The sequence below is a fragment of the Diabrotica undecimpunctata genome, chromosome 9 (genome assembly GCF_040954645.1).
Source record: "Diabrotica undecimpunctata isolate CICGRU chromosome 9, icDiaUnde3, whole genome shotgun sequence".
Lineage (NCBI taxonomy): Eukaryota > Metazoa > Arthropoda > Insecta > Coleoptera > Chrysomelidae > Diabrotica > Diabrotica undecimpunctata.
Window position 1 is genome coordinate 664,231 of NC_092811.1, and position 20,890 is coordinate 685,120.

Here is a 20,890-nt window from a genome sequence, read left to right on the forward strand (position 1 = left end):
AATATTACGTACCATCCCGGATCTATAAGAAAGGAACTTTATTCGTTGTGTGCCCTTCATAAAGAAAAATTTAAAAAATACGAAATTGATGAAATTGCCAAAAATCGTGGAATGACAGTACTTAGATCCCCACCATATCATTGTGAATTAAACCCGATTGAACTGGTATGGGCACAGATAAAGAGTGAAGTTTCAAGAAAAAATACCACTTTTAAAATTCATGATGTTAAACAGTTGTTTTTGGAGGCCGTAAATAATGTAAAACCTGAAAACTGGGAAAAGGCAGTAAATCACACTATTAAAGAAGAGGAAAAAATGTGGAAGCTGGACAATATTACAGTTATTAGCCAGTTATTATAAATCTTGGTTCTGAAAGTTCATCTTCTGAATCTGATTTGGATTTGTAACAAGTAGCTGTAAGTTTTATATTAATATTTTTATTCATCCATTTAACATACCTTAGACGGTTTTAAAAACTCTTTTTCTCTTTTGTAATTTTTAAAAATTAAAAAAAATGTGAATTTTTTAAAACCCTTTTTAATGTAGGCCAGTCAGTTCTAATATAGTGTGTGATAAAAGAGGTCACTTTTGTTTACATACACATAACACTTTATAACACTGAAATAATTCATTTATTTTTTACAATTATTCAAAGTAATTTTTCAATTAATCTTGAGCACGCCCATGGAGTGGTCGGAGCTACCAGTTAAAATTATGCTAATTACTCTCTCGTTCATAAAAATAAACTATAATAATAATAATAATAAAATAAACTATAATAAATATACTTAAATTAGTATTACCTGAATTCACAACTCCTCCATTATTATCATCTCCCTCTTCCATTTTAAATTTTTCACAAGACCAAGCCATGAAAGTGATCCCTACCTCAGAATTCAGCTGCACCTGAGAGACCATAGCACCATGAACGTCCATAACGATTATCTGTCCCGAAGTGGTCCCGAAGTACACTTGTTGATCGTCTGGGGTCCAGATTCCACACGTTATCGTGGAATCCAGGTTTAACATCGATGACCAGTATCTCTGTCCAGCTACCGAACCGACAAGAACATAACCATCCTGAAAAAATATAAAAATATCCAAACATTAGCTATATTAAAAACGACAAAAGCAGCAAAAAAGAACAAGATACCGAATAAGCTACATAAGCCAAAGAACAAATAAGTAGAAAGAAGTAAGAAAATCATATAAGAATCGTGAGTCATAAGAAAATAATAAAAAAAAGTGTAAGAAAGTCATAAGGAAAAATAAACAAATCATGCTGTGGAAATCAAAACAATAAAATAAAAAATATTAAAATAAAGAAATTATAAAATAATCGTAAACATACTGTATAAAAAAGTCGAAAATCATCATATTAACACATTTTCTTAATTTTTTGCAAAGCTCTATGGATAACATTTAAAATTTTGATTAGAAATGACCACTAAATCCTTACCTGATAACATATTAGAGCCATACGGCCATCGTGTGACCATGAAAAGTGTGTAACTGGAGTATTTCTATCATTAATCAACTCTATTGACCATCGTCCTTCATACTTGATCCAAATATAGATGATACCGAAACTGTCACATGATGCTAATTTTTGATATGGTTCGTTCCATCTGACAAGAATAACCTGAAAAACGAAGGAGATTAGATCGTTAACGATTGTCTTATTCAATAGCCACTACAGAACCTCTCGAACTACTTTATCATAATATATATAAACTTAAAATAAAAATAAAAAAACGCTAACCAAAATACCTAGAATTAATTTGAGAAGACTGAAAGAAGCTGATTTTAGAATCAGGAAGTAGAAAGACAAGGGCAACTTTAGGCAACAGAAAAATGGAGAGAGTTAGAGATGATATTTATCAATTTTTTCGATTCGTGTGCCTCTTAGTTCTAAGTGTCTTCCCTTACCACCCACTACTACATACTCTGTTTTGAATGGATTAATTGATAAACCCCACTTGCTATATTCTTTGTCTGGTTTTTGTAGCTTATAAAGTGTATATTATCTTAATCTTCTACAAGTATTACTTGACCATCTTCTGCACGTAATATTTGATACAATTTATGATCTCTAATTGGAAAACCCAAAAGTTCACATGTTTTTCCTGATTAGAAATAAACAATCCATGAAAAAAATTGCTATAATGAATTCGATAATTAAACCAAATATGTAACAGAACTTTTTATGTATGGAAGAGAGGGTTTAATACTATTTTATTTAATTGAAGTTGCTGTAAAGTTAAAAAGATTTAACCGTTTTAATCTACAGCAACATTTTATTTTCTAGCGAGAGATCAAAATGAAGATAATTTTGAAGATAAATTGCTAAATTGAGACATTATTGAACTTTCTGAAGTTAAGGATGTTTGAGCTAACCTTTTATAATATTTAAGTGTTATGGAAAAACCTCAAAAGAATTATTAATATGACAGATAAGTAACCGCAACATAATTTGACGTGAAGAGCCGGGTACATTTTATTCATTCATTCATTCATTCATTTATTCTGGCTTTACACTCCTGCGTAAGTCCCAGCTTCCTCAAAAATTTCTCTCCGGTCGTCCCTTTCCATCGCCGTCCTCCGCCACGCACGTATTCCTATATTTCTCATGTCTTCATCAATGTTATTACATGCCCCATCCACCTTAGACGTCCTATCTTAATATGTTTTACGATATCTGGTTCGTCGTATATTCTATAAAGTTCAAAGTTGTATCGCCTTCTCCACACTCCATTATCATTTACTGCTCCATAGATTCACCTTAGTACTTTTCTTCCGAAACATCCTAACATGTTTTCATTACTTTTTGTTAGAGTCCAGGTCTCTGAACCATATATGTTAGGACTGAGCGTATTATTGTTTTGTAGAGTTTTATTGAGATATGTAGAGATTATGAAATGAGATGCTACGTGTTCTTCGTATTATTTTATGGGTTGGAGGCTTGGACATTAAAGAAAGATGTTTCGGACAGATTAGAACCTTCGAGTTATGGGCCTACAGAAGGATATTAAGAATAAGTTGGGTGGATAGAGTCACGAATGTCGAGGTGTTAAGAAGAATGGGAAAAGATAACGAGGTTTTAATTACAATTAAAGTCAGAAAACTGCAATATCTGGGACATGTCATGAGGGACGAGCGTAATAACTTGTTGCAATTAATAATGCACCAAATCAACCACCCCCACGAGCAAACAACAATACACCATTGGAGCCTCCATCAATTCAGGAAGTACAGGATGCAATAAAACACCTAAAAAATAATAAATCTCCAGGAAGTGATGGTATACCCGCGGAACTTATTAAATGTGGAGGTGCTACTCTGACTTATCATATATATATAAAATCATACTGAGAGCCTGGAATGAGGAACAAATCCCAGAAGAGTGGTGTATTGGGATCGTTTGCCCGCTACACAAAAAGGGCGATGAATTAGAATGTAGAAACTATAGGGGAATAACCCTCCTTAATACAGCATACAAAATATTTTCGAGTATTTTATATGGTCGCCTGAGTGAATATTCAGAGGAGCTTCTTGGCGAATATCAAAGTGGTTTTAGGCCTGGTCGATCAACAACAGACCAGATCTTTGTGCTAAGGCAAATACTGGAAAAAACCGATGAATTTAATATCGACACATACCATCTTTTCGTAGATTTTAAATCGGCCTATGATAGTGTCCTAAGAAATAAATTGTATGAAGCCATGGATGAATTCCACATCCCCGATAAACTGATAAGATTGGTTAAGGCTACAATGCGTAAAGTTGTTTGCAAAGTCCAAATACAGGGCGAACAATCACAGGCATTTGAAACGCATGTTGGGCTGCGAAAGGGAGATGCGCTGGCGTGTCTCCTTTTCAACATAGCTTTGGAAAAGGCGGTCAGGGATGCCCAAATAGACAGCAGAGGAAACATTTTTAATAAATCATCCCAAATTTTGGCATATGCAGATGATGTTGATCTAGTTGCCCGCACAACACGCAAGCTAGAAGAAATGTATACCACCTTGTCACACGCCTCAAAAAATATGGGCCTGCAAGTAAATGAAAATAAAACTAAGATAATGGCATCAACACCCAACAATAGAGCCAGAAACATCGGCCACCAACTCACGGTTGATAATTCTACCTTTGAAGTGGTGGACAAATTCACATACTTAGGCTCCCTGATCACCAAGGAGAACTTCATGACGGAAGAAATCAAGCGAAGAATAATCCTAGAAAAATGCTATTTTGGACTGAGTAGACATATGAGAAGCAGAAACTTAAGCCAAAAAACAAAAATAACCATATACAAAACCCTTATACAACCAGTGTTGACATATGGGTCAGAGGCATGGACCATTTCCAAGGCAGATGAAAATCTCCTGCTTATATTTGAACGAAGGATCCTGAGAAGAATATTTGGTGGCATCTGTGAAAATGGTGTTTGGAGAAGGAGGTACAACTACGAGATATATCACAGATATAAACATATATTTGGTGGTAAAGACGTAGTATCCTTTATAAAAATAGGAAGACTAAGATGGGCAGGACATCTGGCAAGATCACAGCAGAACAACCCTCCTAGAAGAATCCTTATGTCACAACCTGTGGGAAGTAGAAAAAGGGGTAGACCAAAACTCAGATGGAGGGATGGTGTAGATGAGGATGGTAGACAAATAGGCGCAGCAAACTGGCAACAGTTGGCAATGGATAGAACTGACTGGAGTAATAGACTTGGGAAGGTCGAGGCTCTTTTATAGGGCTGTAGCACCAATGATGATGATGAATTAATAATGCAAGAAAGAATACAGGGTAGACGGAGTCGCGGAAGAAGACGCATCTCCTGGTTAAACAATTTGAGAGCTTGGTTTGACTGCACTTCTGCTGACCGCTGCTCTAACAGCGGTATCGAAAGTGCGAATTGCCATGTTGGTTGCGAACCTTCTTAGAGGAGATGGCACATGAAGAAGAAGAGTTTTATTTTTATAGCGTTATTTGTTTGAAAAGAATCGGACAGTTCCTTGTGAATTCGTACTCTACATTCAACTTTTTCAAGAGTTAGTTTTGTTAAATTTACATAGATGAGTATCTATGCCATATTCCAGTGTTTTTTCTAAAACTTTAGTTTATTTAACATACATTTTATTCTATGAATAAATGTTTATCCTCTAGATAACTATCTGTCAGATAAGACAATATTTATCTGGAGGTGAAAAGACCGGCCCTTTCATGCAAGAAGTTTTTTACTTTAAAAATTTCATTTTTAACTTTTGAAATTTTGTTGATCCTAAAATATTAGCTGCGAATTTGGTGATCGGTAAAAAATATAATACAAAACTCGAGCTTTTTCAACAAATGAATGCTAAACTAGAATTACGATAGTTTTGTACATAGATCGATTTCATAAGACCACTTTATGCAAAAGTTCAGCGATTCTATAAAAGTGACCTATTTGTTATGAAAGTTGTACAACAGACTAAAATATCATTTTGTTTACGTCAAAAAGTGGAGTGACTGTATTCGGCAATTTATTGGATCTCCCTTCGCATGTTGACCGTCAAAATCACTAGTCATCAAATAAATATAATGGATAAAAAGCTTCTTCCTACTTCTGATCTGATTGTTAAAATCTTTAAATAATTTTTAATTTTCTTCTATATGTATACTATTTATTGTTCACTTCAACAAATTTTAATATCCTTTTTTTTATTTTTTCTATATTTCCACTACCAATTTAACCATTTCGCAGACTAATTCGTTCAATTTAGTAATCACTTTTTCACCTCATTTGTTGGGGAACTTTCAATCATTTTTCATGTTCTTCCTCTAATACTTCCAGTCTTTAATCTTTCTCTAAATTTACTTTTACCCAGAAGCTTTGAAAAATGATCGTCAAGATTTCTTTTTTTTTGTTCCCAAAAGAATTTCTTTTCTTCCATTGTGATGATATTTTATCCCTCTATGTGTTTCCATTTTTTTTTTTTTCTAATAACATCTAAATTCTAAAATCTTGTTTTTTAATCAGAGAGAAATAAGAGAGAAAATTTTGTCGGCAAAGTGAATCTTGCAATTTACGGCCTTACTGCCTCTCCAAGCAAGTTCAGATGAGCAAAGGTGAAAAAACTTTTTTTGTGCTCCATCGGGGGTTTCCTCGTCGTAGCTTTGTATAATTTTTAATAGTTCTTCGGTGGATAATGTTTTTGAACTGAAATTTCTTTTGTCTTGAATACTTTGAAGCTGCCTCTGCTTGGTATCTCTGCCCAATCTTGCACATTTGAGAGATGTATCTGTAAAAGGGTCGATTTTTATGCCGTACTCCGTAAAATATTTTTCTTGTACCATTTTTGCTGTAGTATTCCACATTGACTTTACTTTATAGTCTTCGCCATTGCACTTTTTTTATGTTAAAGGCATAATCCTCGAGAATGTTTGCTAGTTCCGTTATTTCACGTAAAATTTCTCACCCGTAGGAACTCCGAAAATTGGTTCCAAATAGAGCTACTGGACCTCTGCATTTTCAATGGAACATTTTCCGAAACCAATTTTTTGATTCCTTCTTTGGCATCTAAATCTTGACTTTCGTCTGGATTCATTATATCTATCCAAAATTGATTACGCCTCAACAACAATAGAATTACCAGACACCTTCGTGACGGATCTGTCATAATTTTGTCGCTGAGAAACCACGGGCAGGAAGGAGTTTTATCAGTAGGAAACGTGGCGTTGCTATGACGTTTTATCAGTTAAAAATAGTCTAGTGAAATAGTCTATACAATTATTTATTCAATTAAATTAAAATGATCAGATAGCATCTATTTCGAGACATATTCACTGAATAAACGCAAATCAAATTGGCGCACTCTTGAATATACGCCATTTATATATGGAAATTACTTCGGCTGATTCAATTAACCTTTCTAATTGATTTTCATCCACTTTTATCGAAGGTCTGGGTTGTTTATTGATTTTAGGGATTTTGTAGCTGGACGGAAATTACATGTCCGCGACAGATTAAATTTTCAATCCCTTAATAAATATGAATAATTATATTATTTATTAGGGAACGGGGTTATTGGTTTTGACGTTTTCGTAATAGGAGTCAGAAATTTAATTAGGAAAGTTATCCAAAATTATTTTTTAATGAATAAATACATGATATACGGCGGTAGCTTATAACACTGGCATTGGCATTGACAGACAACCAATAAAACAACTAAGTATCCTTGAAGAACTATATGACTGAAAAGTTTTAGAATCTACATAAAAACAAACATCTTGGAACAATTTAAAAATTAAAAAGCCATCAAACTAATTACCCACACTATGAAAATATGGGAGAAGGTAATTAACAGAAGAATACGTGGAAAAACATAAACATCCGGGAATAAGTTAGAATTCATTCAAGACATTAATATAATATGTACCAAATTTTTATTGTAAGGATCTTACGAACATTATATAATATCCGTTTTATAACGTCTTACCTCTTCCAGTTCCCTGGTTGTCTCCTGGTCCTAGATATATTTCTGACATTGCTTTTTTAACTTATTAAGCCATGTTGTTTTCTGTTTTTTTTTTCTCTCAGGTGGCTGCTTATCAGTAGGCGATGGTCTGTCATTCTCTGTACGTGTCCGTACCAAATAAGCTGTTTTTGCTGTATTTCTTTTATGATATTGGTTCTATGATTATCTCTATGATTTGTCTTATTCTTTCACGTGTTAGGTGTATCATTCACGATATACCTGATGACTCTGTACCAAGGTCAGAACTATGGAAGGCAATGTACAAATTAGAAATAGAGACGGAACTCATAGAAGCTACAAAAGCTCTGTATAAAGAAAATAAAGTGTCCATTAAAATGGGAACAAGAATCATAGGAGACTTGACCACAACAAAAGGGCTCCTGCAGGGTTATTCCACATCTCCAACCCTATTCAAAATATACTTAGAGAAAACCTTGACTACATGGAAAAGAAAATGCGAAGGCATGGGTACGAAACGAATACCTATATACGTTAAAATTTGCAGACGATCAAGCAGTGATTGCACAAGACCAAGAAGACCTGAGTTACATGATGAAGAAACTACAAGAAGAATATACCAAGGCTGGCCTAGATATTAACCTCGCGAAAACAGAGTACCTATCTACAAGTGAAGAAGACACAAAAGATCTACAGATTGACGACAATATAACAATCAAAGAAAAGGATAAATTCAAATACTTGGGATTTATAATCACGAAAAAGGCAACAATAGAGTATGGTGTATGGTATGGTAGGATAGACACCTAAATATGAAGACAAAAACACAGATTTATAAAACATTAGTGCGAAGTATTATGACATATGGGGCTGAAAATTGGATTATAAACAAGAAAAACAGCAGTAAGATAGTAGCAACAGAGATGGAATGCCTGCGAAAATGCTACAGAATAACAAGAATGGATAAGAGAAGTAATGACGAAATAAAGCAAAGATCATCAATAGAAACAGACATACTAACAATATATAGAACAAAAAAGACTTAAGTGGTATGGACATGTAAGAAGAACTAGCCACAGCACATGAATAAATAGAATAACCGAATGGAGTCACATCTGTGACTCCTGCGCAACTGGCAAAGAGAGCTTGGATCGTCGAGAAAAAAAAATAAGAAAAGGATTTCCATTTACATCTTGAGGTGATAAGTCGAATTCTAAATTTGGCGGTTCACCATATCGGGCAGTGTCTGTTCATATGTCCAAGTAAACTGAGTTTTTATAATTTAGTTTATCATTTATCAAAATAATGCCCAATTTTTGGGCATCCTATCTTTCCATCCAGATTTAATTTACGTTACAATTGAAATGGTATGGTCATATCAAAAGGATGAATTATCAACGTTGGTCAAAGCGAATATTACAGGAGACACTGGAGAGGAGATCACTGGTAGCAGAAAAAGTGCTAAACCAAAAAGATCGTGGAGACAGGAAGTAAACGGTGCAATAGAAGATAGAGGTCTACAAGCAGATGGCTGTAAATGTAATTAATAAAAAACTTACCTCGGATCTGTGACCTCTTAAATTGTAATTGGTTCGAAGTGGATAGTCCACGTTTTTCTTGCAGTGGCTCGTAGTAAACGTGACGCCCACGATCCCTCTGACGTTGCTTGTAGCTAACCATCCCTCCTGGTAATAGTTGGTTCTGTTCAGTTTCCATCCTTCGTCCTGCAACAACGAATATTTAAAGTAACAATATTGGATGGCAATATTCCGATATTACGACAAAATATTTCAACAAAACTCTTGTAAAATGTATAAAATTTAGCTCTCAAATATGCAAAAGATTTTAAAATTCTGCTACAAACGCAGCGCCTAACTTTAGAAACCGGAATATAGAACAGACTTGGAAACGAAAGGATAAAAAAGAAGATATCTTGGCGATTTTAACTCTTTTTAATATTAAATAGTCGTTGTGATAAAATATCTAAAGCTCTTTTCAATGAAATACGATCACTCAGCACTGAAAGGGTGTAAATATTTAGTTCTTGTCGAGTAATACGCCATGTACCTTATCTTCTGTTGTAAAAGTCATATTTTTTGGATGATATTCAAGTATTTGGATACGCATTAGCACTACACTTTACGACCTTCATCGTCAAGACGTCACTTGTCAATTTTTAGGAGGTTGTTTCTGGAGGTACAATTTTCGTTGACTTTTTCCAACATTTATGGCCGTATATCGGCAATAACGCGGCGAATGTTGTCCTCTAAGTGGTCAATCGTTTCAGGCTTATCGGCGTAGACTAGCTATTTCACATATCCTCGTAGAAAATAGTATAGCGGTGTTAAATCACACGATCTTGGAGGCCACTTTACGGGTCCGAAAAGTGAAACTATGCAGTTACCAAACGTTTTCTTTAATAAATCAATTGTGGCATGAGCTGTGTGAAATCTTGCGCCGTCTTGTTGAAACCACAGCTCCTGTACATCGTGGTTGTTCAACTGAGGAATGAAAAGTCAGTTATCATGGCTCTATAGCGGTCATCATCGACTGTAACGTTCTGGTCAGCATCGTTTTTGAAGAAGTATGGACCAATGATTTTACTAGCCCGTTAAGCACACTAAACAGTCAGATTTTTTTAGATGTAATGGTTTCTCAACATGCACTTAAAGATTATCGTCACTCCAAATACGGCAGTTTTGTTTGTTAACTAGCTATTCAACCAAAAGTGAGCTTTGTCGCTAAACAAAATTCGCTTATGAAAATCGGGATCAACGACAATTTCGTTTTGGGCCCATTCACCGAATCTATGCCTTGCTAAATGATCATGTAGCTTCAATTTCTGCACGAGTTGGATTTTATAAGCACGCAAACCAAGATCTTTCCGAAAAATCTTCCATAAAGTGAATGACCACATATCCAACTTCTCTGCACGATGACGGACAGACTTATTCGGGTCTTTCTCTATGCTCTTCTTCTGTACTCACTCTAAGACATCTCTGTGGATGCGTATTATCATTTAGTGTAAACGTGGTGCGAAAAAGTTCTATGGTTAATCGAATTAATTGCTCTGGTGGACTATTATTTCGAGCATAAAATGGACGTAGTGCTCGATACCTATTTCGAACAAAACCAAAATTTTCCAAATATATTTTGCACAATTTGGAAGCGTGGTTTAGGCGTCAAGTCTATTCATGTTGAAATGCCAAACCAAACTTATACCGTTGATTGAATAACCCAAAACCAAATTCGGGTTATTCAATCAACGCTTATACAAACCCGTTAGTTAACTTTCCATTTACATTATTGATTTGATCTTTATGTTACAGAGATCTTCTTTAATTTCGTTCTGTATATCTTGTTGGACGTTCTAATTTCTCAATTGAGTTAAATCCAAGGTTTTACAGTAGATTTTATTTATTATTTAGAAACATACAATCCACATCAACCACACAGGGTTATTAGTGGAGTTACGTACACAAGGATTCGATTTATTTTCATTAAATCGATGTATGTAAACATAAATCTTGTACATGTTTGATAAGGTAGTTTTGATGTCATCTGAGATTCCATATTTGCTTCTTTTTTCCTTCTAGTACTGGCAATCAATCAGAATATGTTTCACAGTCAAAGGGAGAAAACAGTTTGTGTAGATTGGAGATTCCTTTTTGATTTATGGGTTATAGTGTATTTTTATGTATGAGAGAGTAATAAAACAATAAATTATGTATGCAAATCCCTAAACTGTTGATACGGGTGACTCAATGAAAAACAGATATTTGTCAACAAGTTTACAGAAGTATATAGAAAAACAATTTTAAATTGACTATGACCACCAGGTTTAAAGGTTGGAGCAGAATAGAATACAATAGTTGTGAGGGTTACTAATCCCTAAATAAGGTTGCCAGTGTCGGAGTGATGGAGGTTAACAGGTACTAATGAATTTGCAAGAAATGTAAGATGTTTATTTTATTGGTTATATATAACCAATAAAAGTTTAATAAGTACCTACCTATTTGCAAAATAAAGTTTAATTCTTTAGATAAAATAAAACGTTTTATTTTATCTATTTGCAAAATAAAGTTTAATTCTTTGCCTATTTGCAAAATAAAGTTTAATTCTTTAGATAAAATAAAACGTTTTATTTTATCTGAAATGAGTGCATTCCACGAAGTAAGGGTTTCAACAATCAAACATTTAATTCTTTAATTCCAGGAATCTACGACAGTAATTGACTAGATAATTACCTTCTAAACTTATTCCACAGAAAATGTGATAGTGGGTTTTTCCATTTTGTATATAGGAAGGTCCAAGTGGCGTATTCAAAATTCTTAACAGTTCACTAAAAGTAGGTACTTCAGTTGCAAGGTGCAGTTTATTGTGTATACTAGTGTTATGGAAAATTTGGAAGTGCCGTGTAAACGCCGAAAAATTGGTCCTCTAACAGTTAATGAAAAAACATGAATATTTAATTGTTTTAAATCGTTTACAGACAAACGTTTATGTGAAAGTGTTGATGAGACCGTTGAGTTAGTTAGCAGTACACTTGGTATTGGGAAATCTACGATTTACAGAGTTATTAAAGAAGAGAAATGTGGTAGTTTTCAAATGCCACGTAATGCTCCAGGGAAACCAAAATTTCAAATAGAATATCATTTTAAAGAAGGACTTCGACGGAAAGTGCATGAATTCTTCTTTAGACAAGAATTTCCAATATTGGATAAAGTTCTTGTCTCAGTTCGAGATGATAAGGATTACCCAGAAATGAGTCGAAGTACGTTATGGAAACTTTTAAAAGAAATAGGCTTCCGCTGGAAAAAGAATCCCAGAAAGTCTATTTTATTAGAAAGAAGCGATATTGTCATATGGAGAAGACATTTTCTAAGAACCATAAAGGAAATGAGAAACCAAAAAAGAACAATATTTTATCTTGATGAAACATGGATCAACGAGGGTCATACACCAAATAAATTTTGGCAGGATGAAACTGTTACAAGTCAATGGCACGCTTTTGTAAATAACTTATCTACTGGTTTAAACCCACCATCAGGAAAGGGACGCAGGCTGATAATAGTACACATTGGCAGTTCAGACGGTTTTGTTGAAGGTGGTTTATTAACTTTTGAATCAACTCGTACCGGTGACTACCATGAAGACATGAACGCTGATGTCTTTCAAAAATGGTTCGAACAAATGATAGATCTTCTTCCTAAGAACTGTGTAATAGTAATGGATAATGCAAGTTATCACTCCAGACTTATAGAAGGACTGCCCACAACCAAGTGGTTAAAAAAAGACTTGCAGAATTGGCTGAGTTCAAAAAATATTACGTACCATCCCGGATCTATAAGAAAGGAACTTTATTCGTTGTGTGCCCTTCATAAAGAAAAATTTAAAAAATACGAAATTGATGAAATTGCCAAAAATCGTGGAATGACAGTACTTAGATCCCCACCATATCATTGTGAATTAAACCCGATTGAACTGGTATGGGCACAGATAAAGAGTGAAGTTTCAAGAAAAAATACCACTTTTAAAATTCATGATGTTAAACAGTTGTTTTTGGAGGCCGTAAATAATGTAAAACCTGAAAACTGGGAAAAGGCAGTAAATCACACTATTAAAGAAGAGGAAAAAATGTGGAAGCTGGACAATATTACAGTTATTAGCCAGTTATTATAAATCTTGGTTCTGAAAGTTCATCTTCTGAATCTGATTTGGATTTGTAACAAGTAGCTGTAAGTTTTATATTAATATTTTTATTCATCTATTTAACATACCTTAGACGGTTTTAAAAACTCTTTTTCTCTTTTGTAATTTTTAAAAATTAAAAAAAATGTGAATTTTTTTAAACCCTTTTTAATGTAGGCCAGTCAGTTCTAATATAGTGTGTGATAAAAGAGGTCACTTTTGTTTACATACACATAACACTTTATAACACTGAAATAATTCATTTATTTTTTACAATTATTCAAAGTAATTTTTCAATTAATCTTGAGCACGCCCATGGAGTGGTCCGAGCTACCAGTTAAAATTATGCTAATTACTCTCTCGTTCATAAAAATAAACTATAGTGGAGTTACGTACACAAGGATTTAATTTATTTTCATTAAATCGATGTATGTAAACATAAATCTTGTACATGTTCGAAAAGGTAGTTTTGATGTCATCTGAGATTCCATATTTGCTTCTTTTTTCCTTCTAGTACTGGCAATCAATCAGAATATGTTTTACAGTAAAAGGGAGAAAACAGTTTGTGTAGATTGGAGATTCCTTTTTGATTTATGGGTTAGTACAGTATGTCCAATTCTTAGTCGGTTAATTATTACTTAGTTATTTTATTAATTAGCCCTTTTTTCTCAAAAATTCACCGGGGCTTTGTTTATAAATAATAAAAACTTTAAAAACAACCATTTGAAAGATTAAGAGTTCAAATTTAGGAACAAAACAAATTTAGGAACGATTGCTTTAAAAATTAGCCATCCATAATGCACCAAAGATAAAGGGTTTAAAAGCGAAGCGATTTTACTATTTCAAAAACTTAATTTATAACTTCAAATTTATAAAAGTCGCTATATCTCCGGTTCTAATCAATGAAAATTGGTGTTTTTTTTTTAATTTAGGCTACCTTGTGGCATAGATCATAAAATGCATTTAGTTAATTTGTGAATTGCTTATTTAACCGAGTAATTTGTTTAAGCAATTTAAAATAGATATTTATTTTGTAAAATTTTGCGTTTCTCACATTATTATTAGTAGAAAAGGTTAGTAAATAATAAAGAACTTAAATATTTATGTATTATAGTTATAAATAGACGTAGACAAATATTCAAAAAAAAATATGCGCATAAAATGGACTAATTTGTCCAAAAATGTGCATTAAATATGCATTTTTTAGAAAATATGCATACTGTCAATGGAAACATATATTGTTTAATAATATTATAATAATTTATATTTATTGTATGAATTAGTTTTAAAAAACCAACAATTTTCGTCACTGGGAACCGGAGATATTGCGACTTTCCGAAGTTATGAATTCAGCTTTTGAAATAGTAAAATCGAGAAATAAAAAAGGGCTAACTGGGACTCTAAGGGTCGTAGGACATTGTATTTTTTTTAATTCATCTAAAAATGCCAGTTATTTTAAATGTTTATAAGCTTAAAACCACAATATTTTTGTAAACCTGTTTTACACTATTTAATATAATTTTGTTTAATTATTAAATGATCTAATTTGATACAATGAGCCTGTCTCTTCAATTTGGTGCTTTCAGAATAAAACGTGGCAGATAAAAGCTCTCTGGGATAAACAATTTCAATTTTGCAACTGTTAACTAAAACTTCTTAAAATTTTTGATAGGTTGATACATGTGATATTGTATCTATTATCATAGATATTAATATCATATATAACGAAAGTTTTTTGTGCATTTTTAAAAAAGTTATTAGTGATTTTCAAAGAATCCACTTCTGAAGATATTTTTGCAAAAATTTAGCAACAAATTAACAAAAGTAACTTTACAAACACTCATTGTAAAGGAATTTCTATGCTTTTTCTGTAAAATTGTGTCACATTTCCATATAATTTATCGTTCTTTACCTTTAGTATTTAAAATCGAATAATGATCTCACATTGTTTATATATTGTTTATAAGCAAAAAATGACGTTTAATCGTTGGCATATTTTGTATACTACATATATTGTTATCACCAAATTTATCAAAAGCAGTTGTTATCAATAATAATAATACCTAATAATAATAGTAACCATGGTAACGAGAAAACAAAATTTACAATGCTATCTATAGTTAATATACTTAAAAATTAATACAAATTAGGATAATCTCCAAAAGTTATAAAGAAATATTCGAAAATCAAGATTGACTATTAATTTCAAAATGTTGCCAAATTATTAGCGATAAAGTTAACAAACAAATATACTCAAAATTTGTTTGTCTATTAGTATATTTGATTATTAAAAACATAATTAAAATGTGTTTAATAAATCGAAACAATTGGTGTATAATACTACATACACATCTTTAAGACACCTATTACATGAGCAATTAAAAATGTCTTACTTCGGGCAGTTCATCGGGAACCTTCCCCATCCATGTTAAAGACAAAATAGGGCAATCACTTTTCGCGTTAACGGTCCTTTCGAAATGCAAATGCATTATCACACTGGTTGACACCCTACATCATCGGAAACGGCGAAAGTGCGACGATCACTGCTAATCGTAATTACGCCAGAGCCGCTGGCTGCTCTCCGTTGTCTAACTGCAAGAAACTGAAAGCCATATTGATTTTTCTTTTCGGAAAATCGGAATCGTCACGTTGGAGTCGGCGGGATTAGGGCGGTATGAACGCGCAAGTCGACTCTGGTATGTCGGGCGCAAGTGATTTTTCTGCAATTCAATTAATTTCGTTATTACGGGGTGCGACGGTGAAAATTACAAGATGTGCTAACGTCCGAACGGATCCCGACCGGAATTTTAAGTTTTCTCGAGCAAAACTTCATTTCCTTCGTCATTACTTTCTATACACCTTGGAATGTCAAATGAGTTTTGTATTTTTGTTAATTTATTTACTTTACACACGAATACAGAAGATAATAAAAGAAATTCAATAAAAAATCAACAAATATACCGAGTATTTCTTCGTCAAACGGACCATGGGAAACAATACGAAATTCTAAATTGTTGAATTCCTAATTATTTTACATAAAAAAGTCATAGATACTAGTTGTAGAGGGCTAAAATCCGTATTGTAAAAAAAATGTTAAAATTGCTCTAGAAACTAAGCAGATTCCAAAATTTTGCAAAAATACAATACATTTGCAAAAGTATTGTTGAAAAAGTTAGGCAATACGTAGTCTAGAATCTGTATAACGGGTTGGCATCGTGGCATCCTCGTCTCTCTTTGTCAACCGTTTTCCATCCACTCCTGAATGTAGGTCTCTCCCAATTGCTTCCATCTTTCTCTATCTTGCGTCAATCTAATCCACTGTTTGCTTGCCACAGCTCTTATGTCATCTACCCATCTTTTTTGAGGTCTTCCATGCTTCTTGTTGTCGTCCTTTGTCTCCATTCTAGAATTCTCCGTGTCCACCTGTTGTCATTATATCGGGCTACGTGACCTGCCCAGCGCCATTTCATTTTTGTAATTTCTTTCACAATATCCCTAATCTTCGTTTTACGTTTTAGCTCGGTGTTTCTAATATTGTCTCTCAGTGATACTTCAAGCATGATTCGTTCCATTGTGCTTTGCGTTGTTTCTAATTTTTTAGCAGATTTTTTGGTAAGGTCTACTGTCTCCAAGCCGTAGGTACAAACTGGTAGTATGCATGTGTTATACACATTTTTCTTTAAGTTTACAAGAATGGAGGTATTTTTCAAGATATGTATATGCTAGTTTACCAAAAGCACCCCATACCAGTTCTGTTCTTCTTTTAATTTCAGCATCTTGATTTGGTTTTCCTAGTTTGATGACATGACCTAGATATACATAATGTTCAACACTTTCTATGGTATGATTTTGTATTGTTATATTGTCTGGTCTCGGCTCAGTATTTTTGTTTTACTGTAGTACATTTTTAAGCCTACCGCTCCTGAAACTGCATTTAATTGTTGTAACATATCATTTAGTTCTTGGATGTTATCGGCTATTAAAACTATGTCATCTGCGAATCTCAAGTGGTTTAAGTATGATCCGTCGACGTTGATACACTTGTTGCTCCATTTTAGTTTCTTAAAAATGTCTTCTAGAGCAAGGTAAATAGTTTGGTAGAGATGGTGTCTCCTTGTCTTACTCCCCGTTGTAGTCTTATGGAATTAGTTTTTGTGCTTTCGTCCAGCTTTATCTGCATGGTTTTTATGTTTTTAATTATGTTCATATATGTTTTTAATTATGTTCAATATATACGTGCATATTCTAGAGATTCAAGCACTGCCCATAATTCGATGGAATCTAATGCTTTATGGAAATCGACGAACGCCATATGAATTGGAACATTATACTCGGTGCATTTTTCTATCAGTGTTCTTACGGTGTGCAAGTGGTCTATGGTACTAAAATGTTTTCTGAATCCAGCCTGCTCGATAGGTTGATAGAAATCGAGCTTATGTGTTAGGCGGTTGGTTATGATTTTAGTTAGTAATTTATACAGATGTGAGAGCAAGGATATTGGTCGGTAATTCTCGATGTTTGCTTTGTCTCCTTTCTTGAATAGTAGAATGACTTCGGAGTTGTACCATTCTTGAGGAATCTTCTCTTTATCAATTACTTTATTAAATAAAATATTTAATACCTGTTCCATTTTTCTGCTACCAATTTTCAACATTTCAACTGTAATTTTATCATCTCCCGGACATTTATACGTTTTTAGTTGATTTAGGGCCATTCTTATTTCATAGTCGGTATTTCTTCTGAGCCAGTATTAATTATTGTTCGAATCATAAATGTAAACATGGGTTTCGCCACAGTTTGGACATATGAAGGAACGTTGTGTTCTTGGATGTTGTGGCCATTCGTGCAGCATTTGCTGCAATATTTGCTTGTTAAAATTATAGGGTTTGTGCTGTGCGACACCTCTACGTCATGGATGAGTCCATCGATTTGTATACCGTAGTTTAGGACATGGGTGTATTTTTCACGTAAAGTGGTGAGGTATTTAACGAATTTTGACTATTTGCCAGTCCTTAGAGATTTTAATCTTCAAAATTTGGCTAGAGGGATGTTTTGGTCTTGGATGATTTCAGTGAGTTCTTCCTCGGAGTATTCGGTATCTGCATGAACGATCATCATCAATCAGCCCTGAGTTGTCCATTGTTGAACATATGCCTCCTCTAGACTTTTCCATCTGCTTCTGTTCTGCGCCTCTGCTATCCAATTGGTCACGATTCTTTTGAGGTCGTCGGTCCATCGAGTTGGTCCATTAACGATGCAGAATAGGAATGCTGAGGGTTTGTTATTTTGAGAATTGTTTGGTAAAGGCTATTATGGCTGTTTGAGTGTTTGGCTAGTTACATCTCGGATTTTAGATTAAATGTCCTCAGTTTTCATTGAGTGTATAGGGTCTTTAAGTGGACTATGCCGTGAGGAAGAACTTTTACAGAGTGTATATTTTGGAACTGCTTCGGTATCGCGTTGTCGACACGGAAGAAGGAGATCTTTTAGGATGTCTTTGATTAAGCATTCGAAGAATTTAGGGCTATTTGCTGAGTTGGTGATATTAAGATTTGTCCTGGGCCTCGGTGCTGGAGAGGCGGCTGCCGCTGAAGCAAATGAAATTTTGTTTACTAACGTTTGGGGCGCTGAAGAAGTGGATGGTTATGTTGCTGTTTATGATATGGTTTGGGAGGAATGTTTAAAGATTTTGTTGAAGCAAATATGGGTTGATTTTTTGACAAATATTGTTTGCATGGGATATTTTTCGATTTTGTGAGTTCAGGAAATTCAAGATTAGATAGCAAGCTGTTACCAGGGTCATTTCGCTGTGGAGGTTGACAAGCTTATGGCAGCGGAATGCCAGTTGTATGAATTAACTGGGATATTATTTTCGGAATTGCCAGTGATGAGGGTGGCATAGGGATTTGGCATCATTGCCGCGGTCTGTGAGCGAGTCACAGACCGGGGGGAAGTGGCAGTCTTGGTCGAGCCAAACTAAAAACCTGGCTACAAACTTACAGAGCATCAGTGTCACTGCAGTCTCACAGTGATAAGAGGAGGATAAAAGGCTTGTCCTACCAGATGTGTAATTTGTAGATTTTGATAGTGACTATAGTTAAAAACTTGCATTTACAACGCTGCTAGAAGGTCCCGCTGTGGACGCCCTCTGAAGGTAAGGGAATTAGTGGCACTTGTTCCTGCAGTCGTTTTCGCCAATAGAAATAAAATTTTAGGGCTAGTATATTCTACTGAAACCCTGTACTAATTATTGTTTAGCCAACGTCCAGGCCTCGTTGGTTTTTGGTTAATCCAATAGCTTCTTCGGACAAACTGATAAGCTGCTATTTTTAGCACAAGCGCTCTCAAACTCCTCGCCTATGTTGTTACAGAGAGAGTATGCCTAAGCAGTGACCTTCTTATTCAACAGTTCGAACAAGGATAAATGTATTTGACTTAACAATGAATGTTTTACATTTACTTCTCACAGCTCTCAATTGACGTCACCATGAAAAATTCCAAAGGAAAAAGAGGATTTATTTTGGACAATAAGATTTTCCACCAATGTGTTTCAAGCAACTCTTCGTTTTTTTTTTTGTAAATATACTAAATATGCTAAATATTTGATTAAATGAGAATCACGTGCAACATTTTAAATAAATAACACATTTTCAGAAGCTATTTTCTTTGACAATTAATCTTTCATTAACTGTATGAACGTATTTCGTTAACTAAATTACTTTATTTGATAATTCGGTTTCCTTGTAGGAAGCAGTTTTCAAAATATAATTCTTGAATATTAATAAAATTTTACAGAACCATAATTTAAGAGATATAATTTACTGATAATAATTATTAACACCTGAACAAATTGTTGATTAAATTTAAAAAATTAGAAACAGTTTAGGCCAGTACGAACCATATCCATATAATGGATAGTTATAAACATAATATACAAGCCAGACCTGTAAAACAGTTATTCTATGCAAGGTCATTTTATACCTGAACAATATAATTTTTCTTAGAATGATGCAATGAAGGTGAATATAAAATAATGTAATCTACTAACGAAACCTTTCTAATTTACAATAAAAATCCTTTATTTCTCTGAACTTTTACTATATAACCTTTTATTTTGTGGTAAACTGTCCTTGAATTGTAAATATACGTCTTTTATCTTTGTTAAAATGATAAATTAAAGAGAGACGTTATAATATAGGCGTCTGCTCCGAACTACTCCTAACGGTGTTTTCTAGCATTTTCTACTGTCACCTTCTGTCAAAAAATTTGACGGGACAGAACAGTAATCAATCAATCTTCTTTAGAGACAGTTTTGTTTCAGTTTGATTATATAGTTTCTTACAAATTTTCCAATATGCTTGTTTTAAAAAGTTGTTTTTCCACAATTGTTGACAATAAATGCAAGGTAAGACGTTTAAATACATCGATTGCGTGTTATTATTGTCTAAAATTACAGAATCTTTGATATCTAACCACTCAAAGATACCAAATATTTGTTGTAATTTTCCATTTACAAACAATGCTCACCTAAATAGATTTGAGAAGGATTGTATGCGATTTTAAAAGAACTATAATAAAGGTTCTGTTTTAGTATACGTCACGTTTTACAACCTTATATTTTGTAAATAGCTAATTGGAAAAAATTTACTTTCAAACAAAAAAAATTCCTCATTATCGAAAGTCTCTAATGATTTACTAACAACTTGAATACAATC

General features: G+C 33.7%; 2 protein-coding genes across 3 annotated transcripts in view; one reads left to right on the plus strand and one right to left on the minus strand.

The window, feature by feature from the left end:
- The window catches only part of Tusp (WD40 superfamily protein Tusp), a 35,693-nt gene extending 19,900 nt beyond the window's left edge, over window positions 1–15,793 (minus strand). The window contains exons 1-4 of the mRNA XM_072542488.1: window positions 15,569–15,793; window positions 9,044–9,208; window positions 1,460–1,642; window positions 804–1,080 (exon numbers count right to left, since the gene is read on the minus strand). Of these exons, the coding sequence (XP_072398589.1) occupies window positions 804–1,080; window positions 1,460–1,642; window positions 9,044–9,208; window positions 15,569–15,664 (721 nt within the window). The 5' untranslated portion in view covers window positions 15,665–15,793. The remainder of the gene's footprint in view (window positions 1–803; window positions 1,081–1,459; window positions 1,643–9,043; window positions 9,209–15,568) is intronic.
- Window positions 15,794–20,432: 4,639 nt separating this feature from the next.
- The window catches only part of upd3 (unpaired 3), a 31,528-nt gene continuing 31,070 nt past the window's right edge, over window positions 20,433–20,890 (plus strand). Inside the window, exon 1 of one of the 2 annotated variants that reach the window (XM_072542489.1) lies at window positions 20,433–20,580. The gene's annotated coding sequence lies outside the window, so the exon portion shown is untranslated. The remainder of the gene's footprint in view (window positions 20,581–20,890) is intronic. The other variant, XM_072542493.1, reaches the window with a different exon arrangement.